The sequence below is a fragment of the Notamacropus eugenii genome, chromosome 5, assembly GCF_028372415.1.
Source record: "Notamacropus eugenii isolate mMacEug1 chromosome 5, mMacEug1.pri_v2, whole genome shotgun sequence".
NCBI lineage: Eukaryota > Metazoa > Chordata > Mammalia > Diprotodontia > Macropodidae > Notamacropus > Notamacropus eugenii.
The window spans coordinates 218,376,771-218,404,496 of record NC_092876.1 but is presented as its reverse complement, the minus strand read 5'-3'; the positions used below and the strand labels follow the sequence as shown (position 1 = coordinate 218,404,496).

General features: G+C 35.0%; 1 protein-coding gene across 44 annotated transcripts in view; it reads left to right on the top strand.

Moving 5' to 3' along the window:
- Window positions 1–27,726, top strand: part of BAZ2B (bromodomain adjacent to zinc finger domain 2B) — a 353,036-nt gene that overhangs the window by 292,840 nt on the left and 32,470 nt on the right. For all 44 annotated transcript variants that reach the window (XM_072612090.1, XM_072612107.1, XM_072612104.1 and 41 more), the window contains 7 exons: window positions 10,233–10,373; window positions 13,615–13,869; window positions 15,679–15,893; window positions 18,079–18,153; window positions 19,237–19,480; window positions 24,587–24,649; window positions 25,740–25,884. In XM_072612090.1, the coding sequence (XP_072468191.1) occupies window positions 10,233–10,373; window positions 13,615–13,869; window positions 15,679–15,893; window positions 18,079–18,153; window positions 19,237–19,480; window positions 24,587–24,649; window positions 25,740–25,884 (1,138 nt within the window). The remainder of the gene's footprint in view (window positions 1–10,232; window positions 10,374–13,614; window positions 13,870–15,678; window positions 15,894–18,078; window positions 18,154–19,236; window positions 19,481–24,586; window positions 24,650–25,739; window positions 25,885–27,726) is intronic.

Here is a 27,726-nt window from a genome sequence, read left to right as displayed (position 1 = left end):
AGAACAGAATCAGGAGGGGCATGTCTTTTTATTTTTTATTTTTTTATTTTTTAATGTTTAAGAATCACTGCCATACAATTGAGATTTTATCCCTCCCACACCTATCCCCCACTACCCCCCTCCCTCCCCACGACTGCATACAATTCTGTATAGGTTCTACATATACTTTCCTATTGAATACATTTTCACTATAGTCATGCTATGTAGTTGGACTAAAATAAATGGAAGGAATCATATAACAAATCAAAACATGATACACAAAAACATACACATACACAAACATGATCTGCTACATTCTGCGAATGACTTCCATATTTCTTTCTCTGAGTGTGGAAGGCATTTTGCCTTAGAGAACCACCACTGGGATTTTTTTTTTTTTAAGAAGTTCTTGTGTTATTACGAAATTCCAAGTCTACCAGAAAAAACTCTCGCACACTGTGGTCATTGCTGTGCACAAAGTTCTCCTGGTTCTGCTCCTTTTACTCAGCATCAGGTCATATAAGTCCTTCCAGGCCTCTCTGAAGTCTTCTTGTTCATCATTTCTTGTGGCACAATAGTACTCCATTACATTCATATACCATAATTTATTCAGCCATTCCCCAATTGATGGACATCCCCTTGACTTCCAGTTTTTGGCAACTACAAAGAGTGCTGCTATAAATATTTTTGTACATGTGGGATCCTTTCCCATTTTTATGATCTCTTGGGGATACAGTCCTAGTAGCGATATTGCTGGGTCAAAGGGTATGCACATTTTTGTAGCCCTTTGGGCATAGTTCCAAATTGCTCTCCAGAATGGTTGGATGCGCTTGCAGCTCCACCAACAATGAATTAGTGTTCCAACTCTCCCACATCAGGAGGGGCATGTCTTGACAAAACCACTGCCTACCTTCTGTTAATCAGATCAGATTAAATTAAGTACACAGAATTGTATAATTTATTTTAACCTGAGCCATTAAAGATGCTATCAAGAAAGAACCAATAAACCAGCTCATGAACAATATTCTAGGCTAAATGTAGTTGAAGTCCTTAGAGGACTCAACTACCTAATACAAAATGTGTGACTTGGAATCTCTTTCCCTTTAATTCCTTGATTCAGTTCAAAGGAACAAATGTTAAGTGCCTGTTATGTGCCTTGTACTGGGTTGTCGTATATAGGAAACAACAAAACCCAATTTAGCTGGAAGTCAGTAAAGAAGAGTAATATCTGAGAAAATAGACTGGAGCCATATTGTGAAAGGTTTTAAATGATGAACAGAGCTGATTGTATTTAACCTAAAGGTGACAGGGAGCCACTGTAGCTTCTTAAGGACTGGACTGGCATAGTCAGACCTGTGCTTTGGCTCCAGGTGTTTGTGGGAGTAGGTGTAAAGCATGAAGGAGAAATAGCTGCTCCTTTTCTGTATTAAACCACTCATGAATGCCTTAAATTTGTTGTTGTTGTTGAGTCAAGACTCTTCAATACCCTGTGGATCAACTGTCCATGGGGTTTTCTTGGCAACGATACAGGAGTGGTTTGCCATTTCCTTCAGCTTTATGCAGGCAGGGGTTAAGTGGCTTATGCAGGGTCATACAGCTAATAAGAATCCAACGTCAAATTTGAACTATGTTCTTTCTGACTACATCCAGTGCTCCACTTCACCACCTAGCTGCCTCAAATGTTTTTAATAGGTATCCCCAATTACTCTTAATTAATTAAAATACCCAATTACCCATCCATGAAGATATAGATACAGTATTAGCAGGATATCTCTGGGGTGTTTTTATACAATAGGATAACTATTGAATTATTTTCTGCTTCCTGAAGTATATTGTCCCCAAATTGTTATATATAAAATATAATTATCATCCCTATTTTTCCTCCTTATGTGAAAATCCTGTTAGTTAGAAAATAACTAAAGTTTTTCTATTTGTTTTTGTTGCCATGCTGTTGTATTTTTTTAAATCCAAAATTAGTTTACAAGTATTAGTGAAATGCAGCCTTGTTATTTTCGGCATGTTGTGAAAATAGCTAATTGTTTTTGGTCATGTGGATAAAAGATACACACTATCAAGTTACACATCAAATCCCTTGAATTACACTAATTCAAGTGATTTGACGTATGACTTATCTTTTAATAATCCATGAATACTCAGTGGTTTGAACAAACAGTTGTAGGGAAAGTTACAATAAGTCCAGAATCTCAGTTTCATCTATTAGGACTGGCAATTATGTCATGCGCAGATTTGTAATCTCTTTATTTGTGTAAACTGAATAACAGACTAGAGTAATTGTAGTAGAGTGCTTTATGCCTCCCTGAGGCCCAATAAACAACAAAAGGTTGTTAAACATGCATCTCTCACAAAATGACTATGTCAGCATTTTAGTAGGCATAACCATAATCTAGAAGACCATACTTGAGCTTACAGAAGCCATCTAAATAAGCAGTTGGAAAACAGAGGGAAATTCACAACCCCCCAGTGATTCAAGGGATGAGAATATTTCATCAATCTGGATTTATAGCAGTCCTTTCTTAGTGAAAATATTGTTATACAGCCCAGATATTCGTGCTTAAGCAAATCTACTTTTCACTGAGACATACAGCATCCTTAAATTTTTATGTGTGAAGAATCTTTCAGTTCAAAAGAAACTTAATTTGAAAAATTACTTGATGAATATGATTAGTATAGTGCTGAAAGATAAATTTAAGGTAAAAATAAAAAAATTTAACTACAGGAGGTTAATAATTATTTATGACTATATTTTAGCAGTCTTTTTTTCCTGTAAAGACTTATGAGAAAGATACCCTATAAAAGAAACCATAATTTATCATAAATATTTATCATATTAATAAAATAGAAAAATGAAGGCACACTTTTAAAAAGTCAGCTCTTCTTATACAGTGCTAGGTAAATTCAACATAATCAACATATGCCCTTAACTTTTTTCCCCCCTTTGGATCTGTTTTCTAGAAATAGTTTCTGTTTTATTAATCTCATTTACACTTTTATTCCTCCTGTACCCTGAGGTAATCCTGTGCCTCTTAAATTATATTTATGCCTTTTAAAATTAAGTACTAAGTTGCTGTCATAAGAAATGTATTCTCACTTCTAATTATGCCCAGAACAAACTTGTAAGGCACCCAATAGAATTATAAAATGCAAAAATGGACGAATTGTTGCAACATAATCTCAGGAAAATAGCCTGCCCCAAAATTTCCTGGTCCCCTAAGTTGTAAAGCTTTACAGTAATAGCTCAAAGCCATCTGAGTTTTGTTCTGTCACATTTTTTTTATTACAACACTGCCTTACATAAGACAAAGAAGAGAACTTTTCTTATATAATAATAATAGTAACAATTCGTTTACTACTTCAATGTTTATAGTTTCCCTACAACAACCCTGTGATCTTAATGCAAATGTAATATAATGTAATGTAAATGTAATGTAAAAGTAAACTAATCCTGTTTAATAATCACTCTCATTTAAATTAAATTAAATACTTTCATTGTCCAACCCTTTCATGGTACAAAAATAAAGAATTTTGTTTTATATTTTCATATTATTTTGCACTCTTAGGACCATACATATAGTACATACATAGGATATACTATGTATAGCATATATAGGATATAGTATATATAGGACTATATGTATGTATATTGTATAAAATTTATGCTCACATTTGAGTACCAATTTTTCATTAAGTTGTTTAAACATAAAATAAGACTTTAAATTAATTCCTAACAAAGGTATTAGCTAGAGAGGAAAAGCCTATAGTTATATTTGTAATTAGTTAATGAGAAACACAGAGAATTTATTGAGTTGGAAGATTTCAGCAGCCTACAAGAAACTCTGCTATCCAAGGAAGGAAGATGCCCTCACCTTCCCAAAGCAGCTCATTCCATTTTGGGACCACTTTCATTTGTCAAGAAGTTTGTCCCAAAAGCAATTTTAAATTTCAGGAGTAACTTCATTTCTCTTTAAACCTATATATTCTCTAAAAATTCACCTGTATTGTGCATATATCTAGAATGACTGTATGTGAAACATTTTGAAATTAGGATAAAGAAAATTTTTTGATGACCACCAGATTGCTAAGAATTATGTGTAGCCTCGCCCACACTGTAACCAACACTAATCCTACCTAGGAATAGAGAATACTGAAATTTTTTTTTCTACATCTTAGAAAATATTTTGAGAGCAATTTGATAGGGACAGTTTCTAATGATCTTCTGTTCCTCCTCTAGATAAGAGTCTCTATCAGATGCTGCTACTCTAGAGTCATGGCCACTGCCATACACCATTGAGCATGTAGGAGATGCTCGCTACTTTTAGCTTCTAACTTCAGTTGAAATCCTTAGCTTACTATGCCCTCAATCAGTTATATAATGCACTCACTGAGTGCATTGCAATGTATTTTAATTTTTGTGCATGCAGTTAAGTAGATTTGCAGATTTTATTGTGCAGTTTTTAACCAAATTGGCCATCACAGAATCAGCAAGTGTTCTAAAAAGAAACTACAGATTGTGTAAGCATTTGTGAACAAGGATGTGGCGTGGCTGACACTTCTTATCATGCAGCCTCTGCATTATCATAGAAAAACAGTTGGCTACCTAATCACATTTGGCAAGAAGTCTGTCCAAGAAAGTCAAAATTACCAAGAAGATTATTTCAAATGAGATTATTATTTGTTTTCATCCATAGGGCATCATATATAGTGTGCCTTGAGATATTAGCTGATGATAATACAAAGTACAGGTAGCAAGATTTAAAAACACATTTTTTCCAAATTCATATAAAAATTCTTAATATTCATTTTTAAAAATTTTATGTTTCAAATTCTCTCCCTTCCCCCCTAACCTCCCCTCTCATTGAGAAGGCAAGCAATTTTATGTAGGTTATACATATGCAGTCATGTAAAACGTATTTCCATATTAGTAATGTTGTGAAAGAAAATACAGACAAAAAAAAACCCAAGAAAAATAAAGTTTAAAAAATATGCTTTGAGCTGTATTCAGACTCTATCAGTGCTTTTTCTGGGGGCAGATAGAATTTTTCATTATGAGTCCTTCAGAAATGTCTTAGATCACCGTATTGCTGAGAATAGCTAAGTCATACAATATTGCTGTACTATGTACCATATTCTCTTGGCTCACTGCACTTTACATCAATTCATGTAGGTCTTTCAAAGTTTTTCTGAAAGCATCCTGCTCATCATTTCTTTTAGCACAATAGGATTCCATTGCTGTCATAAACCACAACTTGTTCAGCCATTTTCCAGTTGATGGCTATGCTCTCAATTTCCACAAAAAAATCTACTATAAATAGTTTTCTACTTGTAGTACATATGTACATAAATAAGCTTTTTAAAAAATCTCTTTGAGATACAGACCTAGTAATGCTATTGCTGGGTCAAAGGGTTGCACGGTTCCAAAATGGTACCAAAAAGTTTTTGTTGATAAAAAAAAAAAGTGTCAAAAAAAATTCTCATATTTTTCACCCTTAAAAACTGGCCTCAGAATTTTCTAACTTTTAAAAAATCTTCCAGTGAAGAGTTTCAGTAGTATTTAAAATCCATTTGTTGCAAATGTAAAACTGCAATACCTTCCAATTAGTTTATTTTGTTGTTGTTCAATCATAGTGACCCCATTTGGGAGTTTCTTGCCAGAGATAATGGAATGATTTGCCATTTCCTTCTCCAAGTTAGTTTGTAAGAATAGCTAATTATCAGGGAAGATGGAAATTTGCTAGCAGTATTTCAACAAAGAACTTTTGCATAATTCATAGATAGAATTGAAAAATAAGTATCCTGATTTGTAGCTTCATATCTTTTACACCTGTGACAGCCATTGAATTACAGAATAACTGAATTTAATTCCAAATCATGGAATCACTGTATCACAAAGTGTTAAATCAAGATTTTCAAAACTAATGAAGCATATTCAATCACATTATTCTTACTGTCATAATATTTTAGTAAGAGATTAAGTGTTGCTTTTTTTACTGTTGATAAAATTAATTTTAAAAAATATTTAATCTCATGCTTGTAAAATTCCTATTTTATGTTTTATATTATACTAGGCCTGCACAACACATAATTTATTAGTTCAATTCACATATATATGTACACACACATATATGTATATGTGTATGTATATGTACAGTGCATATATTGGGATAGGTGCTCAAAAAGTGTTTACTTAGGGGTACATAGTCAAAGAAGTTTGGAGACCATTGATGAAGAGGCTACTTTGCCAACTAACTGCTACTCTGGAGTTTGGATTCCCCATTTTCTCAATTCCAAAGACTCTTATATCTTCTCATGCAGATGACTGAGGGAGGAAGGGACATACAGGCAAAACTGAAGCCCTAACTGAGCCATTATTATTGTTCTGCCCTCTAGCAAAGCTTAACTTAGTTCTCATACACAAAATTCATAGTTTTAGGAATGAGAAATGTAGTTCTTTCAGAACAGTCTTTAAATTGTGGTCTCTTTTAAAATCACAAATACATGCTTAGTTCTAGAAATGTTGGCAACTCAAATTCAAAAGAATTTGAAAAGAGGCCAAGTTTTTTAGATGTGAATATATATTAGGCCACCATTTAGTGCTCTGGTAAGGAGTCACATGAAATCCTTCCCGTTCTCAAAAAGTTGTTTGTCTATTATGAACAATATTTCATGCACTTAAGGATTGAACAATATTGCATTACTAAAATCCACTTCTGAAAATGAAGAACCTGTGCTGATTCTCTGTGAGATCCTTAGTTGTAAGTATTAGTAATATGATCTGCCTCTACTTAAGTGACCTTGGTCAAGTCACTTAACCTCACTTGGCTTCCGTTTCTTCCTTGGTAAAATGAGAGGGCTCAAATAAGTAACTTTTAAGAGTCCATCCAGCTCTAGAGCTATGCTCCTGGGACTCAAATAGTATGAGAATTTATCACGTATGATGACAAGTTCTGAGACTGAATCATGCATAAATCCTGTCCCTACACCCTCCTAGATTTTCTAAGTTCATAATTAGTAAGCATTATGGTATGCTTCTTTAGTATAAAACATCTGGCATGATAAATACCAGGAAAAAAATGTCCAAAAACAGTATCCACAGCATTTCTACCAACTAGCTGTGAATTTAAACAAAATCTATGTTATACCAAACCTCCTTATGTTAACCTATCCAATAAAGGAAGAGGATGAGATATAGAACTAGAAAGTTTAGGGGAAATAAGGTGAAAGGGGGGAGAAGGGACAATGAAGATACTTTTGGGGGGTCAATTTGAGGACACATCTCTGAGTATGAATGAGCAACAGAGTGGAGTATAACAATGAGTTCTGATATTTTGCCTTTTTCACTTCCCTGTTTTTTTCTGCCTCCCTTCTCAAGGAGAAGTCAGTTCAACATGTAAGGCAATAAGTCAGTCATTCAATGACTTACTTCTTATTATGCCTCAACATTGTATTGAGGTGACTCTGAGTTCTGAGAAGTTATGCCTATAGAATAGAAGCCCTGGCAGGTTCTATCATGCTGAAGAGGCACTATCATCAGCTAATATTTCAAGGCACAATATATAAGGTGCCATATTCCAGCAGCATGAAGGAGAGCTCAGAGCCCTCACAGGAAGCACAGAGGGGCTCAGCATCAGTAGTCTTACCACTTGGTCATAAATTCTCTGGCCATGGTAACTAGTGAAAGAAAAATACAAAATGGACCTCTGTCCTTTTTGACTCCTTTGCATTTCTGCAGTGTGGATAGCAATGTGGCAAAAAACAGGAGCAGAGTCTATTACGATTAACTCAGTTTCTAGACTCATAGGGAAATCAGTGATTTTGCAGAGCTGGTTTTGGCACATGTCCACAGGCAACAAAAAACATAATAGCATTTGGTTATTGTATATTATGTTGCTTGAAATCCTATTTCATTGAAGGATCGGTTTTTTTCCCTTAATATACAATATGGTTAATTTTGCCAGTTAAGTGATTCTGGGTTGCCTTCTGAAATACCATGTTTCATGACCTCCAATCCTTTAATGTTGCAGCTGTTAAATCCTGTGTAATCCCGGTTGTGGCTTCCTGATATTTGAATTGGTTTGTTTTTTTTTCTTGCCACTTGTAGTATTTTTTTCCTTGACCTGATAATTCTGTAATTTGGCTGTAATGTCCCATGGGGTTTTTATTTTGGGATCTCTTTCCTGAGGTGATCAGTAGATACTTTCAAAGCCTGTTTTGCCCTCTGGTCCCAGAATATTAGGGCAGTTTTCCTTGATAATTTCATGAAAGATTCTGTCCAGGTTCTCCTTTTGATTATGACTTTCAGATAGTCCAGTGATTCTGATGGTGTCTCTCTTAGATCTGTTTTCCAGGTCAGTTGTTTTTTTAATGAGATATTTTACATTTTCTTTTTTTTAATTCTTTTGAATTTGTTTGATTGATTCTTGATGTCTCATAGAGTCATTAACTTCCATTTGCCCAATTCTAACTTTTAAGGAGTTGTTTTCCCAAGTTAGCTTTTGTACTCTCTTTTCCATTTGGCCTATTGTACTTTTTAAGGAGCTATTTTCTTCCACAAATTTTTTTAACCTTCTTTTCCATCATTCCAATTCTACTTTTTAGCAGTTGTTTTCTTTTTCCAATCTGTTTACTTTTTTTCATAATTATCTTGCATCACTCTTATTTCTTTTCCCACCTTTTCTTCTACCACTTTTATATGATTTTTTAGCTCCTTTTTAAGTTCTTCCATAAGTTATTTCTGGGCTTGGAACAACTTCCCATTTTTCTTTGGAATTTTGCACGTAGGTATTTTGACATTGGTGTTCTCTTTTGAGTTTGTGTCTTGATGTTCCCTTAATAACATTCTATGGATGGATTATTTTTGTTGTTGGTTTTTGCTCATATTTTTTGGCCTTTTTCTTTCTTTTAAATTTCATCTCTGCTTCACAGAGTGGAAAGGGGCACTGTCTTAGGCTTCTTGTGCCAGGGGCTGCCGGCCCTGGCTGTTACCTAGTGCTGTGCTGATGCTGCACTGAGGCCCATGGGGGACCCTCACGTCTGTGCTGCACTTGAGAGGGTAGGGCTGGGGTAGCTGGCACTGCTGGAGGCCATAGGGGTCTGGCAGCTTAACTGGTACTGAGCCAGGGTCCTGATGCTGGTGTCTGGCATATGCATTTCTTTGGGACCACATTGAAGCACCTAGCTGTCTGGCAACTGAAAGTTGCCTGTTTGCCCTGGGCTATGCTGAATCACATGGTGATTCGTGGAGCTGGAATCTGTCCATTTCCCTGCCTATGCTGAGGCACACTGTTCTTAGAGTAAGGGATAACAGTAGACAATCTATTGTACAACATTTGGTATTAAAAAGCACCTAGTATTTTGTATGGACCTGATATGTAGAATTTAGACGAGTCAAGCTAGAGTCACCTAAGCAGCTAGGTGGCACAATGGATAGAGAGTGTTAGAGTGAGGAAGACCTGAGTTCACATTCTGCCTCAGAAACTAACTGTATGATCTTGGGCAAGTTGCTTAACCTCTGTCTGTTTCAATTTTCCTATCTCTAAAATGTGGATAATAATAGCACCCACCTCCCAGGATTATTGAGAGGATAAAATGACATAATATTTCTAAAGAGCTATGCAAACTTTAAAGTGCTATATACACTATTGTTTTTATTAAATAGGATCATTGGCATTGATGGAGTGAATACTCACCTCATTGATGTTATGATACATTGTAGTAGGGAATACTTTATACCAATTTTTTTTGTATGCCTTGGTTATATTTTTTGTATTTAGAATGATGGAATATGGAGTAGGTCTTGTAAGTCTAATCCAGATGGACCACATCTAATAGACGAAGATATCATAAGAGTGCTCATTTGAAACACAAAAGATAGTCTCTAACAGGAAATCATAATTACTCTTCAGATCTCATAAATAAATGTCCTAAGAGGGATTTGACCTGCGCTTTTGTTTATGAAATTAACAATAGTAATTCACATTCATGATTTATACATCTCTTTGTGATTTATAAAGCACATTTCCAAAAACCTTGAGAGGTAAGTAGGTTCAGTGTCATTATTCCCATGTTACAATGGAGAAGACTGAGTGTTAAAGCCTTTTTCTGGGTCTCACTCAACAGGCCAAGAATATCAGATTTATGTGCACTATGTGTCCCTCTTTATTTCCATCAGAGCTTTTTCAAATGCCCATTTTATGTTAAGGGAAATACATAGAGGTTTTTTTTTTCTTTTGTTAAAGGAAAAAGAAAGATTGAAGCAAGAAAAACGTGATGAAAAAAGATTAAATAAGGAACGCAAACTAGAACAACGAAGATTGGAATTAGAAATGGCAAAGGAACTAAAGAAGCCTAATGAAGATATGTGCTTAGCAGATCAAAAGGTAATCTTTAACATGTTACCCTATTTAAAACATTTATGACCTTTTCCCCATTTTCCTGCTCCCACTTTTTTTTTTTTTTTTACCATAGATTGCCCATATGAAAGTTATCTGTTTTGCCTAGCTAGAAGCATTGCCCCAAAAGGCTTATTTCTGGACTTTTTAGAACTCAGTTGTAAGCAGGCTTTATCAGTAATTGCCTTTTTTCTGAATGTTTGTTTACCTTTCAGTTTTAGTGTTATGTAACATAGAGGTGCATCAAACTTCTCTTGCCCCGGAGTCCTCCTAGAAAAGCTATCCCAGTACTTCAAGTAGTTCAACATCAACTCAAAAAACCTAGTTCATGTGCCTCTGCTAATGTGTATACTTGTACTATTCAACCATAGAACACAATTCATTCAAATCAAAGGAATTTAATGAAATGTATAGTAAGGAAATATAGTACATTTCCCCCACAAACCTGGCACCCTGTCCTACATGTATAAATACTATCAGTGAGGAGAGCGAACACATCTAGAGATTACACATAGAGAGGCACACAGGTAAGAATCTGCGATTAGCAAACATACTAGCATACTAGCATGATACATATTAAAGAACCTGGGTTGCTGGGGCAACATCCAGAGCATCCAGGGGGCACACAGATGGGAAGTATGTAGAGCTGGAGCACAAATATTGTTGGGAAAACATATAGGTAACAAGCATGTGGAAGAGTATCTCTTTCATCTGATGCTCTATGGATCTTGAGGTCTTCTGATAATATTGCTTCAGTACTACAGTATTGAAATAATTGTTTTCCTTTGCAATTCTGAGTATTTGATTTTATGTATTTAAAAACATTCTGAGGAGGGATTCAAACCTAGTTCAGGAAGATTACCCAAAAAACTCCTCAAAGCTAGGTGATTCTACTAAACATACTTGTTTTCTTCCATATCCCCCTAATCACTTTGGGCCTTGACATATAAAATAAAACAAGCAGACACAACAGCTAAACCCAAAGAACAAGGTCATTATTCCTCTCTGATTATTCCTACCTTTATTACGTGTAAGTGACCTTCTGTAAGCTGCCCTACACTTAAATGAATATTAGTGATTATAGCATCAACCACTAATAAAGAAACAAAATTTTTCGTGGATTTAATTTCCCATTTAGTAGTAATGTTCCAAAAACCAACATACTTTGATGGATCTGTGATCTGTGACCCCATCCATTTCCATTATCAGTGTGGATGTTCCCACCACTAAAACAGATCTTATCCCCAAAATATCTTTTCATTCTGTGTAATTTTTGTCTGTGTTCTCTCATAAATCTTTATTAAGAGATCTTTGTGACATGGTTGAAACTTTCTTCGCAATACTTTAAGATTTCATGAGTACCAGTTAGGTTGTTTGCTCTCACTACATTACATGATCAGCCCATACTGCCTTTTTTCTCAGCAGGTATTTCCTTACTAATAACTTTTACACCACTTTTTACATACAAGTCAGTACATGTGGCAGCCTACTTAACAGTTACCATTTCTCACTTTATTGCCTTTTGGATCATCCACAATTTTGAATCTACAGAAATTGTATCCTTTGATGATTTGCAGCCATATGAGATCATAGGAAGTATATCAATGTTAAATACATAGGAGTCCCAGGACAAATACATAGAATCATTGGATCAGAAGTTATCTCAATTGGGACCTTTTCTTTTCTTGAGGCAGGGCAAATAGTTAAACTTTTCTTGAAGACTCTGTGAAAATATGACCTCCCTCACTTTTATGTTTTATCACCCTTAAAGATGAGCCATCCTTTTTTATATACACCTATAATATCTCCTACCTACTTGTTCTTATTTGGACTTTCAAAGAAATGTAACTTTGACAAAGAAACTAAAATTTGTAAATAGAACAATAGACATCTGACATATCATTATATGGACATACTTCTTGTAGAAGTAGCAACTTATTGTATCTTGGCAATAATTCATAAAGAGGCATTTTTCTTGTGACCTTAAGAGATGTATGATCTAGGAATAGATGATTGTATCTCCTCCCATAGTGTCTTTATATGATTCTCATCTGAAATATGAATAATACTAACTTGAATACATCAGTTGTTCCAAAGGACCAATATTTCATGAGACTTGGGCACTTACTTCAATAATATATATCAAAACTCCTCTGCACTTCCGTAGATCTTTTAAGAAGTCACCACCTGGTGACCAGTCTTTTGATGCTGAACTTTTTCAAGTTTGGCTCATCCATAAATGACAGATACATAGTCTTACACTGGAATAGTACTAATAGTTTTTCTTGTTTAGCAGGACCTGTTAGGGCTTGTGCTCTTCTGTTAGACTTCAAGAACTGTGACAACCTCCACCTTACTCAGAGTCATAAAAAGTACATACTCCAGTTCAGTAGGCACTGTATCTAACAAACATTTTGTTTCATTATTGTTTTTATAGCTTTTCGGAAAGCAGCAATCCTTTAGAGCAGGGGTTCTTAACCCTTTTTAGTGTCACAGACCTTTGGCAGCCTGATGAAACCTACGAATCCCTTTGCAGAATAACATTTTTAACATAAAATCAAATAGAGGATCATCAAAGAAACCAGTTGTTGAAATGCATTTATCAACATATTTAAAAAAACAAGTTCACAGACTCCAGGTTAAGAACACCTGCTTTAGGACCATATTGGAAGTTCCTGTGTTTAATAAAAAATATGCTTTTTGTAAAGGCCACAAATTACTAATTTTGTTTTGACTATAAGCTGTAATGATCAAAATTGCTGTAGTATTGCTGGAAATTTCTTTTGTTACTGTCAGGTTTAGCATTCATGAAGCCAGCATCCTTTTAGTCAGCTTAACTTTCTCCTGAGATCACAGGATCGTTGATATAGCCTGTTGTCACAGATTGTACTCAGTACAAATCTAGCTATCTTGTAAATGCATACCTCACCCCCAAAAAAGAATGTAGATGGATCAGCTGAAATCAGTCATCACAGTTAGAATGACAGTAGCATTTGCTGTGTAGACAGATGACAGCATTTTTGTTCTCATTTATTTTGCTGGAAAATAGAGTAGGGAATTAAGTTTCTCTGCTATATTTAATTCATACAAGCCACATGCTATTAAAATACTGGTATCTGAACAAAAACTCCATAGTGTTCCTTTCACAAAATCTGAACTTCATAGCAATGGCTAAGTTCTGTTCAGAATGCATGAACTCACTGACATGATTTTGTCCTTCTGTTTGCAGCCTTTGCCAGAGTTACCTCGCATTCCAGGACTTGTTCTCTCTGGAAGTACATTTTCAGATTGTCTCATGGTGGTACAATTCTTACGAAATTTTGGTAAAGTTCTAGGCTTCGATGTGAACCTTGATGTCCCGAACCTCAGTGTTCTTCAAGAGGGATTACTCAATATAGGAGACAGCATGGGTGAAGTACAGGACTTACTTGTAAGGCTCCTCTCTGCTGCTGTCTGTGATCCAGGCCTCATAACAGGGTACAAGGTAAACACACACAGAATCCTTAAAAATTTTAACCAATTTAAATGTATTTTTTGTGCATCAGCAACTTTAGATCATGTGAACTGAATAAGTAATTATTTTGATTAGCTCCTATAATTCTTAAGACCATGCCACAGAAAGCTAAGTATTACTTGCTAAATAACTATTAGAACTTGATGTCTGAACCCAGACAAGGCTGTTCCAGAGCTTTTAAGGAGGGCAGTGATTCTCAAAGGGTTTATTTTCTAAGGAGACCTTTGCTGGCCCCCATCCAACCACTTCTCTGCTCCTTCCCCCAGTCCCTTTCCTCTGAGATGTATATATGCATTCATAAATACATACATGCACATATATGTGTGTGCGTATACACACAGAGAGAAAAATATATGTACATAGTTTTTTTTATGTTGTCTTACTCATTTTGGGAGGTGGAGTGAGGCAGTTGGGGTTAAGGGCCTTGCCTAGGGTCACACAACTAGTAAGTGCTAAGTGTCTGAGGCCAGCTTTGAACTCAGGTCTGGTTGACTCCAGGGTCAGTGTTCTATCCATTGCACCACCTAGCTGCCCCTGTCTGACCCATTTCAACGTAAATTTCTGCATAGCAGAATATTTTGTATCTCCAGCATTTATCCTAGTTTCTGGCACATAGTAATCACTTTAAATAAATGTTAACTGAATGCCTGCCTCAAATTCGTGTGCTGATGCCACACAGCCCTACTCTTTGACATTCCCCAGAGCCCACCCCACACATCCTTCTCTGCTGCAAGCCTTGCAGGGAAGTTAAGAAGAAAATGAGGGGTTGGGGGAGAAAGGCCCAGATAACAAATAGGTCTAGATGTAGATCGCCAGGAAACTTTCCTTCAGGGTGCTGCAGTTATTCACAGCAAAGAACAGTGTTCTATGAGCCAAAAGAGAAAGTTAAATAAAAAAATTAAGACGTCTGATAAGGAATCCCAACTAGGTAATTCTAATTGTTATGACCTTAAAATACCCTCGTGGTCTGGGTATAAATACAAGTAGTCCTAGACCAAACTATAGATTTTATGCTTTAGTTAGCACTCTTGGGAGGATGTATACTTAGTCTGGAATCCCTTTGAATAATTGGGATAATCCACACACTCATGGGCCCTGCGCAAGGTTTGAAGAACAGCTTTCTTCATTGGGACCTGACTTCCAGGGTTCAGTAAGAACTGTGACAACTTTAGATACACATAATTTATATAACATCTATAGGACTGACCAAATTTTAGCGTGGAGTCTTATATTTGGTTGTATCTCAAACTCCAGGTAAGCAGCATCTTAGCATTCCAGTAATATCCTTAGGTTCTAATATTTTCAGCTATGAGCAATATTCTGAAAAGGAGAAGCCAGGAGACCTGGTTTACAGATTACCTTTTGATCTACCCATTCATCTGTCACTTCACTCTAGAGACTGGATGGGCACTGAAGACATCACAGACTATCATGTCCCTAGCAAGTGCCAGTATCTACACCTAGGACAATGGAAAATATAGAAACTTGATATGCCACTATGAATAATTAAAAGTGAATCCAGAAATTCACACATGGGAAGGTTTCTGACTTCTGCTTGGTGAAGCATATGAGTGATCTCACTACCTTTGTAGGGAGTAGAGACAGCACAATTGCTAGACTGTCCTGTTTACTGCTTTCCCCTGTGCCTCAGTCCCATCAAGAACATGTGACCCCTATCCAAAATATATGTTATAATCCTAATATTTTAACCTTGATGTGTTTATTGAAAAAGGTTATATTTTTAAATGGCTATGAATAATAAAAATTAAACTTTCACAGGCCAAAACAACCCTTGGGGAACACTTACTGAATGTTGGTGTCAACCGGGACAATGTTTCTGAGATCTTGCAGATTTTTATGGAAGCCCATTGTGGACAAACCGAACTTACAGAAAGCCTAAAGACGAAAGCTTTTCAGGCACATACTCCAGCTCAGAAAGCATCAGTACTTGCTTTCCTCATTAATGAGCTAGCATGTAGCAAGAGTGTTGTGAGGTGAGAGTATCCTAACCACTTTCCTATGATTTTATAATCCATTGTATTGGTTATTTTTTGTATTTCTTCTTTGACATTTATAGTGACTTGTAGGGGTTTTAAAAAAATATGGACTAAAATTAAAAGACGTTTAGTATGAATAAAATTACTTGTAATTTAATATTTCTGCTTACATTCATTGTGAACGCTGACCGTTCCAAGAACTGTCTTTCATTGTTAGGAGATATGACAACTGCACCTCTGGTCTCTTGACTCCTTAATTCCTTGATGTTTTATGAGACCTAATGACTATAATTATCCTCCCATGTAGCGTTTTCTTCAGCAACTGTGGGTGTTCTCCTACAGTAGTCAAATAGGCTAGATATAAACAATCTATTTAATATATCTATATATTTATTTGACTTCTGTTATGTAGTCATAGTAACAAACAAGTTTGTACTATAACTATGCTAAATTATTGATTACTTGGATTAATGCTTTGTTAAGGTAATTAAAAGAAAGCCTTATTGGGCAGTGGGCCCCAAATATTTCATTTCCTTGGGAGTTGCCAATGTGAAGTCTGAGTCATAGGTTCTGAAACGTGGGGATTCTCTGCTGGATCAGAACTGTTGTCCATTTAAGCCAGTACTCTTTTGCTAACACTATCATATAATACTTCATAGCATAGACCTAATGATTTTCTACCTTGACATCATTCTTCAAGTTTAGATAATAGTTTCTCCAATTAGGCTTTTATGACTGTCATTCAAAAGTTTGTTTCAACCATTTGTAATCCATTTGCATTCTGCCATTGCCACTAATTTGTAGTAAACAATTGCATTTATTATCATTATTATGATATTTAATATAATTAAGATTATTATGCTAAATATAGTTCCTTTTGCTTGTTCAAATTCTGTCAAATTTCAAAGAACGCCTCTTCACCTTAATGTTCCATGCTTAGTGGCCAAGTCCCTATTCACTTTATCTTTTCCATTCATGATTTTTAGATTACTCAGGTCTTATCCCCCCATCCTCTGGTTTTCAGGCAAAAGATAATATTAAAGTATACAGGGCTAAATATGTATATCATATTTTGTGAGTTTGAAATTTGGTGTAAATACCTTCTTAGTCACACTTTTGCATTATCATAGTTTTTCATTTATTCCTGTTGTTTGGACAATTATCCAAGCTCAGCACAGTTCATGACACATAGTAGGTGTTAAATAAATGTCTCTTATCTCTAGGATACTGTCTCATGTTATAAATGACAGCTGCTTAAATTCCAAAGAACATACAAAACTATATTTTTTGTGTAGAAATATTTTCATTCTGTGCCGGACAGTTGCTTAACAGCTGGTGATAATACTATAGTATTGAATAAAAATTGAAAAATGAATCATATTCATTGATGCTGTAGGGCAGTTGTAATCGGTACATTAAGGCTTTTATCCAGGAAGGAAAGGGATGTCACTATTATTTTACCATCATTGCCCCTGCTTCTTGCAAAATTCTAGACTTGGGTTTAAGCATGTAATTACATTTAAGAACTGACAACTTCTGATAGCACAAATTTTATAGTACATCATGCCAGTGCAAAAGAACATGTGTGTGTGTGTGTGTGTCTGTGTCTGTGTATGTGTGTGGATAGGGACTGGATTCATGATTTCATTGATAAAAGGAACTCTTAGAATTTCCAAGAATATTGAGATGACTTGCCTAGGGTCTTGCAGTCACTATGATCTGAGGTAGGACTTGAACTCAGGTTGCCTGGGCTCTACGACCAGCTTCTCAGTATAAATTTAGTTTTAAGAAGAGTCTGGACACGTGCTCTCAACAGTGTGGGAAACTCACAATGTGGAAATTCCACCAATAAAAATCATTAACTCCTCTGTTACTAATAGAGAATTGGCATGGGGTACTGAGAGCTAGTATGAGTCGGAGACAGCATTTGAACTGAGGTCTTACTTATTACTTTAAGACTGACCCTTGAACCCACTATACCGTGCTGCCTTTCAGTATTCAATATTGAAGTGTATCCAGGACATATGTGTGTATATGCATGTAGACATGCACACAAATGTCATCATACATATATCAATACACATATTTATGTATCTTATCAGAAGTTGAAAGTTTTTTTTTTATACAGCAGAAAATATGTAGTAACATTTGTTATTATATTCCTGATTTTTTATATTGGCAGTGAAATTGACAAGAATATTGATTATATGTCAAACTTAAGGAGAGACAAATGGATGGTAGAAGGTAAACTTCGCAAGTAAGTTATATTTCCTTAAAATTAATATTTGGAGTTTTTATTCACACTCTTCAATAAGGAGCAGTAAGTCACTGAGAAAATTCAGCTGGCTCACTTTGGTATAAAGATATAGAAATGTTTAATTTAAATGAGACATAAAATAAATATGGCCCAAACCCAGGAATTATTGTACATAATTATATGATTAAATGAGGTCATATAATTACAGATTTACAGCTAAAAAGGGATGTCACCGAGTCCAATTCCTCATTTTAAAGATAGAAAAAGTGAGCCCCAGGAAGATAAAATACCTCTCCAAGTTCATGAAGATATTTATTAAATAGTAGTGAGAGGTATTTAACTCAAGCTATTTGAGTACAAATCTAGTGCTTTCTACTGGGCCACTTGCTATATTTATTAATATTGACCTTCCTATCTTTAATTTCTTTTTAAAAGTTAATCTCACGTTTTAAAGTTTTAGGAGCTTTGCAGTTCCTTTTGACATGAGTATTATCTCCTTGTAACAATTACATTTTCTTATTTTTTACTTTGTTTGAATTTAAAGTTTATTTTTGAGAGTTTCTACCAAAGTTCAAACTTAATTTAAAATTATAACTTAATTTTCTACCTCAGTATTAACATAATGTTGGAAATACTATACTCATTATCTTAAAAGGATAGGTCCTCTGCAGTAACTAAAGGACAAATTTTTATTTCTTATTATAGAATAATATATAATCAGATAATATAGAATGGGAGTTAAGTTTGCTATTACTTTTTCACTGTTATAATTAGGGCCTTACAGAGTTTTCATCTGTTTTGTAATGTTCCCATAATCCTGACAGATAAAATTTGTCATGTTTTTAATATGTTTTAATTCAGTAAGCGAGATACCTCAAACAATAATGAGTTTTAATAAGAGAATATTACCTACTGGTTATTTTCCAGCTCTTTATTTTCCATTCATCTAATTTTTAGTTGTAATTATTTATTCCTAATTGAGATAAGTACATTAGATAAATGTCTCAAACGAAGGACTTAAACTATTGAATTTACAGATGGGGTTGCTCTTAATGATGATTTTTTTTTCTTTTACATTTAAAGGCTCAGAATCATTCATGCTAAGAAAACAGGGAAAAGAGACACTACAGGTGGAGGCGAACTTGGAGAAGAACCACATGCTTTGGGTACACCCACTACAGGACGCAAGCGAAGACGGAAAGGGGGAGATAGTGATGATGATGATGATGATGATGATGATAGTGATGACCAAGCTGATGAAGAGGATGAAGATGAAGAAGATAAAGATGACAAAAAAGGAAAGAAAATAGATCTTTGTGATGATGAGGTTAGAAAATTTAAATTCTCTGTATATTGCATGTTTTTATAGAAATATAGAATATTTAAATATGTTTTAAAATGTTTAAATGTAAAATAAAAACATATATAAATACTACACTATACAAATGTGATAATTCTTTTTATAGCTCTGTAAGCATTTGGTATAGAGCTCCCCAGATTTGTCTTTTGTTTTATTAACATAAATTATTTTTGTATAGTGCTTTATACTTTTTGAAAGTATTGTCACATACATGGTGTCATTGTTATCACAGTTGATCCCTGGGGCAGAAAGACAACTACTCTTGCCAACAGTTCTAACTCATATGTCACTATCTCTACTATTCTATGCCTCTCTCTAGACAATATAGAAATGTAGGAGAATTATTCATCTTTTGACCAATGTTTAAGTTTTCCCATAATATAACTAGGTAGCTAGGTTGTGTTTTGCTTTCTTTAAGAAATAAGAGTTCACTTCTGGGTAGGGGCTGTAGTTACCTGGGTTGTTTTCCCTGTGTTATGTGCTTTCCAAATAAAAGATCTGTTTTGGGCTGTACTGGGAAGTGAACCAGCAAACCCACCTGGGTCAGGAATCACAGATAGGAACCCTTAACAAAAACAGTTTTCTGAGATGGAACAAGGAGAAACTAGTATATGAAAAACCTCTCCTAGGAATCAGTTCTAGCTCTCCAGAAGTGATATTTTGGTAACTTGGACCTAGTAGTCCAGAAAACATCCAACCGAGGATGGAATGAGGAAGTAGGAGGAAGGGTGAGATGGTAGGAGGACTGCTAGGGGCAGAAAGAGTAGTCTCAGGGGCATAGAAAAGGCATCTTCATTGATTACATTCAAAATTATGTCTTAATAATTGATTACATAGTTCTGGGAGTTGATCATAAGAAATGTTAGCAGTGAATTAGGCATCCTCCTGATGAAGGAATCCCTGAGTAAGTTGTCATGGTTTGGGGAAACTCCATCGTGTTAGTAAATGGCTTCAGCGACCAGGCAGGGAGTTGTTGCTCAAGATGAACAGTCTTGAGAATAGCTGAGACAGTCATCAGGGTATGTTTGGGTTATAGCTGCTCCAGCCACCCCAATTCTGCTTAAGTTAGTGCTCAAATTTCTCTCCATGAACCTGGCTCCCACTAGGATTCTACGTTCCTTCCCCAGACACCATGTTGGAGTCTTGAGTCAGGTTAGCTCAGAGAATGAAACCAACCACTGTCCTAGTCAGAGTTCAGTCGAGGACACTTGCTTACAAAGGTGAGAAGTACTCATTTTGGATTTTTTTGAGCATTGTATTTGTTTGAGGGGGTGAAGGATGGAGAAAGAGAAAAGGCAAAAGAATCTAAATCACTTCTTGGCTAACATTGGGCCTGTTTTTATAGAAGCAGATTTTGTTTTCATAACCTTGACTGGCCTCCAAAGGAGTTTCTCAGGGTCTAGGTCATCTGGAGCTTTTTAAAGCAAAATAAAGAATAAAACTGGCAGTATTTATTCATGGGTTCAATTTCAGAATTAATTCAACCTTCTTGAGATAAATTCCAGATTCTCAGTCACACTGTGCATATATTAAACAGTTAACATTCACTCTAGGCCTTTATCATTGTATACTTCATTTATTTGCGATTGCTTTTACCTTTGATTTGTTTACCAGCAAACAATTAGTGATGTATGTGGGCTTTTATACATTTTCTAGTAAGCAGTGTCATTGCATTTATATTCACAAAGGAAGGATTGCACTTGCACATACCAAAATCTTAAATAGTAAATATATTCTTATGGGAAGGGTCATATCCACAAACCAAATATTATGCAATGAAATAAGTTCAGCAGGCTCTGACATAGCCATGTATTTTCTAATCTGCTATAGAAAACTGAATAAAAATGAACTTGTTTAGGAGCTGTGATGCAGAGGTGAAGAAGCAATAATTAGAATACCAAGGTCTGAATTCTAGCTCAGCTTATTAGTGCTTAAGCAGTCTCAGATAAGTCACAACCTCTCTGGAACTCAGTTGCCTCATTTGTAAAATGAATACGTTAGATCAGATGATACTGAAGTTATCTTGCACCTATGATCCCATAGTCTTATATACAAAAGTGTGATAGAGGTATTGGTCACCTTCAGTTCTACAAGAGCATAAGGAGTGAGTAAGGCTGTAGAAAGGGGTTTCACAAGTCCTCTCTAGCTATCAAGCTCTTGTCCTTTGTGCTAGGACAAGTATTCAGCAAAATAAGCAAAGGAATCAGTATTAGTCTTCCCCCCAACCCTGCCCCTAACTTCCTTCTCAGTTCTGATAGAGCATGTCGGGGGAAAAAAGGTGGTTGTATGTATTTTCCCTATTGAGATCCAGAAATATGGTTCTGGGTTTCTCTGAAGTGCTAAAAATCCAAGAGATTTAAACAAGTAGCAAGCCATAACAAGTAGAAATTTAAGTCAAGGAATCAACACTGGATTAAGAAGTGAGACACGGGAAATGCTGACAACCTGACTCTGTATGATTCAACCTGCCTTTCTCTAATCTTAACTTTTTTGTGGTAGTGAAATAATCTTTCTACCGTCTGCCTTGTGTTGATGTATTAATAATTAATTCACTTTGCCCTTTCCTGATTCTGCCATGTAAGAAAGGCCATGAACTTTATACCAGCTGGTCAGAACTAACAGTCCTTACTGGACCAAGCTTACATCTTAGAACTGTAAGACAAGCAGTATGTGAGTTTTTGTATTAAGTTCTTTCTTTAAGAAGGTAACAGATCTATAGAATTTCATTACAAAACCATAAGAATTAAACATGTGCTATTCTTAGATACCATTACAAAGAAACAGTTGTTAAAACTACTAATATAAAAAGCATTAATGTGGATTTTCTTTCTCTATGGATTATCATTCCAAAAGGGAGATTGCATCTTTGGCCTCTCTTGGGCTCACTTTCCTCATCTCTTAAATGAACAAGTTAGACTAGCTCTCTTTTTACCATGAAGTACCCTGAAGAAACAAAATATTTCACAATATAGCACCACCTCTGAAACTACTTCTGTCTTGTACTTTTGTTTTGTAATGTATAATGACTTATCATTTGTATAGCAGTTCACTACCCCCAAATGCCAGCACTGAAAAATAATTTTGCTTTTTATTTGACAAGCGCATGTATTATTGCATAAAACAAAAATCACTTTTTGACCAACTCCAAATCACCTCTTTGCTGAGTTAACCTATTTTTTTGTTATTTAGTAGTACATAGGTTTGCTGTCCTATCATCTTTTAACATTTCCTTTTTTACTATGAACTTAATCATCAATATAACTGTTTAGAAATAAAGATGAATAAAAAGGGAGGACTGCTAGTGTTTAGTCCTGGAAGATGGAGGAAGGAATGGACTCAAGGGTAGAAGCAATGAGATTAACTTCAATAGGGGAGCATGAGGGAAGGAAAGAATGCATTCTGATTCTGAGAAATTGAGGAGGGGGACTGAGGAAGTTCACTTTGGAATCATCCTTTTATCTCAGAGCAACAACCCATTTTCTTCAGGCTTTATTTTTAACACTATAGTTCTAAAACTGCAAACTTTATCCTTTATATGAACTTGGTTCTTTAGCAAATCAATGATAATATTTCTCAGAGAAAATTTGTCAAAGTAATATTATGGTTTATGATTTTTTAAATAAAACTAAAAAAATTTGTCCAATTGCTATCATTCAAAATTTTTGTAGTTATATCTTTGTGCCAATGTGGGAAAAAACATCCTTTGAATCCTGCTAAAAAGTATAGCAAATGTCCAGCTCAAACTAATGTATCCTCCCTTGTGTTTTATGTGAGTTATTTTTAAAGCAAAAACTGATAGCCACTTATGTAGGTGACTTTTGGTAGCTGACTCCTGCTAATAAGTAAAACCAGGGATTAAAAAGTTTTTTAAAAATAGTATTGGTGATACATTTCCCCTTTCTTCTTTCTAGTCCATATAACATGAAATTTCTGAAGTAACACAGGCTATGGATATAGTTTAAACATCCTAGTACAGGGTACCTTACAAATAAAAAATGTACAGTAATATCTGTTGATATCAACAACTAGCCCACTGATGATACAAGAGTTAGCTTTTGCCAGAATTCCAACTCCTATCTTCATAAAGGCTTTTGTTGCAGTAGCAAAATAAATACAAATCACCTTCCTAGACTTTTTGCTTTCATTTTATCTTCCAACGCTCAGCTTTTAATGTATTTGCTAGTAAACCCTGTGATAGCTGAAATGAAATTACAAAAGAGATTAAGAAAATCAAAGAGCATGAGTTACATGGAGGCTTAATAAGCAACTCCTCAGTAAATCACCAGTTTACTGTACTACGTAATCATTAATGTGGCTTGCATCACTTTGTGTCAGACTGACTCAGCTGCTCCTGGCCATTTGGATCTGATCATAGTACTAGCTATGAATGTACTAGCTGTGCATGGTTTTTAGAGTAATCTATCATTGCTTCCTGATATTTTATCTCCTTTTTAATCATCTTTCCTCCCTTTGTGGTTATGGCCATTTTAGAATGGGAGGTAAAAGGTTTGATGAAAGAGCTCATAGCTTTTCACTGAATTTGATGAAAAGACATATTGGCCTTGGGAGAGCTATGCAGGGCATGCTGACTGGCTGGTATGACATATTGTCTAAAGCACTGAATCTGGATCAGTAAGACCTTGGTTTAAAACCCCACTTCAAAACCTATTAGCAGCATGACCATGAGCAAGTCACTTAACTTTTCTGAGCCTTATTTGCTTCATCTGTGAAATAAGGATAACAGTATTGTTTTACAAGTTTTGTCATTTTATTATTATAATGTAAATTATTATGTATTCCTCCTTTTCTTACATGTGTATTACATATTTTGTTATTAAGTATGATAAATATTCTATATAAAAAAGTATTTTTATCTAAAACATGGGAAAGAATGTTTTTTTCTGCAAAAATCTTCTAAAAAAAAATAAATTAATGCGGGAGTACTTTATAATTTCCAACATGAACATTTTTATAATTTCACATAAAAATTTTGTATTTCTAGCATAAGCACGAAGTTAAGTAGTCATTCTTTTTAGTTTGAGAGGAGATAAATAATGCTTTTTTTTGTTATAGGATGATGGTGATCAAGCAGCAAGTGTTGAAGAGCTGGAGAAACAGATTGAAAAACTGACTAAAGTAAGCACTTTTCAAATAAAGTTTTTCTCTTTTTCAAGTTGTAATTGTATAGAATTACCATTTCTGCATGCTAAATAAAGATATATAAAGCTCATTCCTTTTGAATAATGGAAGTGGCTGACTATAAAAAAAAGTATTCAAACATTTTAAATACAGGAAGTTTTAAACCCACGACTGAAATCCATACATAAGATGTGATGTCACCATTTTAAGGTTATTCAGCTGCAAATGATACTAAATTAAAACACTTCAAATATAAAGAACACTTCTAACCCACAAAAAGCCACATTCATTTTTTCTATTTTTTGTGTGTGTAAGTTTAAAGTATTTCTAAAGATAGCTTTAGAATTAACAGTGTACAAATGCTATGAAATATTAAGTGCTGTTGCATATTAATAGTTTTAATAGCTTCTATTATATTTTGCATTTATTTATTTATGAATTTTACTTCCTCCTGAATTTGAAATTTTGATCTATTGGTCCTCTACTTGTTTGTTTTAACTTAAACTTCTGTAGTACATTGGATACTAAGATGAACCAAATTTAAAATGTAAGAATAAAGTATTGACTTATTAAATATGACCATATGAAATTGGCCAACTCAGTAAAATAATAGTTTATATACAGACGTTGCTGATATCACTGCTGTTTAATTTAGCTAAAATTCTACCAGTTTCTCATTTGGAGTTCTGTATTATAGTGCTTCAGCTAGTTTTAACTCATCATGTACACATTTTTCTATTGCATAATTGATAAGATTGATAACTGCTTTGCCTCAATAAAATATTTGATCCTGTTATATACATTCAAATATGAAAAATGCTTTATAGGATACTTGCCTAAATTAAATCAGTCTTTTTAATATTAAAAAGGACTAATTTGGTCATTTAAAAGTAATTGCTTTCTTTAAGAGGTGATTGATTGATAATGAAACTCAACTAAAATTGGGCAACCCTAGTGCTTTGGTTCAGTTCCCCCTCGGCTTTGTCTGCTAGTTTCAATGAAATAAACAGTAATTTATCCCTCTGTTGATTTTGAAAACAGTCGGCTCCCATAATATTATCTATACGCATGATTTTTTTTTAAACAGCAACAGAGTCAGTACAGAAGGAAGCTCTTTGATGCTTCTCACTCTTTACGGTCAATGATGTTTGGACAGGATCGTTATCGACGGAGATACTGGATTCTTCCTCAGTGTGGGGGCATTTTTGTGGAAGGCATGGAAAGTGGTGAAGGTAGGAGACATTAGCCTATTTGAGAAAAACTAAAGCAATAGTTATATTAATATAAGGTGGTAATTGCTTTAACCTGTATTATGATTTTAGGATCTCATACTTCTTGGAAAAGATTTATTAAGGTGTCTGTACCCCAGATACTTTATTTTCCAAAAACAAGGAACCTTGTTTCTGTGCTTATTCACTTGCTGTCCACTCTGTTCTTTTCTCTTGACTGCTTTCAAACATATAGATGTCACCTCCATTTAAAAAATAGTATTACCCATTTTAGATCTCATTTTCCTTTCACTTCCAACTTCTCAAGTATTTGTTCTATACCATTTACTTTTATTTCCTCAACCATTCATTCCTTCTTTCCTCCTCTGCAATTTGGTTTCCATTCCAATTATTCTACTGAAAGTGCCCACCCCAGCGTCACCAGTGTCCATGCCAGCCATTTACCTTTCCACAGTCTTTTGCATTTGATACTATTGACTGCCCTCTCAATCAGTCAATCGACAAGTATTCTGCCAACTGCTCGGGCTAGTACAAGAGTGCAGTAGTCCCTGCCCTGAGGGAGCTTACATCCTTGCCCCTCCTTATTCAGATCTCTTCTTCTCTTTGCCTCTGTGGTACCATAATGCCATAATGCTTTAGTTCTCTGACCGTTCCTTTCCTGTCTTCCTTTCATTCTCCCACTTCCTAACATTCTCCCTATGGACATTAACCATAACCAGGGCTGAGTCTTTAACCCTTTGCTTTTCTCAATTTTTACAGTTATTTCCTTCAGAGAATTTATCTCACCTAATGGTATCACTTAGTTATAAGATTTAGAGTTGGAAGAGATGTTAGAGATAGTTCATTCTAGTTCCCTCATGTTAAAAGTCAGAAACTGAAGTCCAGAGAAATTAAGCAGCTTGCCCAAGGTGACTGAACTAGTGCTTTAACCCAAATCCAGTGCTTCTTTTAACATATCACTGAGTCCTCTGAGAAAGAAAAAACCAATAAAATTTTTTTTCACTATGTGGAGCAGTGTTAGTCATTCTAGATGGAAATGTGCGAATTGAGCTGAACTTTGATAGCAGGACAAGTTTCAAACAGGTTAAGAACAAGGCAGATAACAATACCTTGGAGGGAGACCTAGAAAGCCCAGGCATAAACAAAACTTCAGAAGCCAGATTATGAAGGGCATGCTGAATCAGGATGAAGATAGGTTTGGCTACAACAAGCAGTTCATATTGCAAAGCAGAAGAAAAGTAGCTGAGTGTAAAATTTTGGAAGGTCTTGAATATCAAACTAAGGAATTTCAGCTTTATTCTATATGCAATGAGAAACCACAGAAAATTTTTTGCACCAGGGAGTGTCACAGTAAAGCAGTGAGTTAGGAAAACTAGTCTGGTACTTGAGTCAAAGAGGGAATTCTCCAGGTCTGCCAGTCAGCTGTCTAGGATAAGGAATCCCATGAAAGAAACAGCCTAACTTGTAAGGTAGCAGCTCCTAAATTTGTACCTCTTTAATTTTGGAGATGAGAAATATGAAACAAAATGTAAAAAGAATTTTCACAGCAAATATATATTATACATTCTCATTTTCATCCTTTTTTTGGAAAACATTTATAAAAAATTTCCTCTTGCAGGTATTTAATTTTAGGATTTGATTTTTTGTACATAGGGGTAGCTTAATATTTGACAAATTTTGGGCAAAACACTCCCTACACAAAGTAAACTTTTGTTTTAGTTGGTAAATTAAGACATACACATACAATAAATAGCGAAGGCAATCCATAATACAATGTTAATTTTTATAATAAAGGCATTTGGAAAAATAGAATTAATATGATGCTAATTTATGTTGTACAGACAA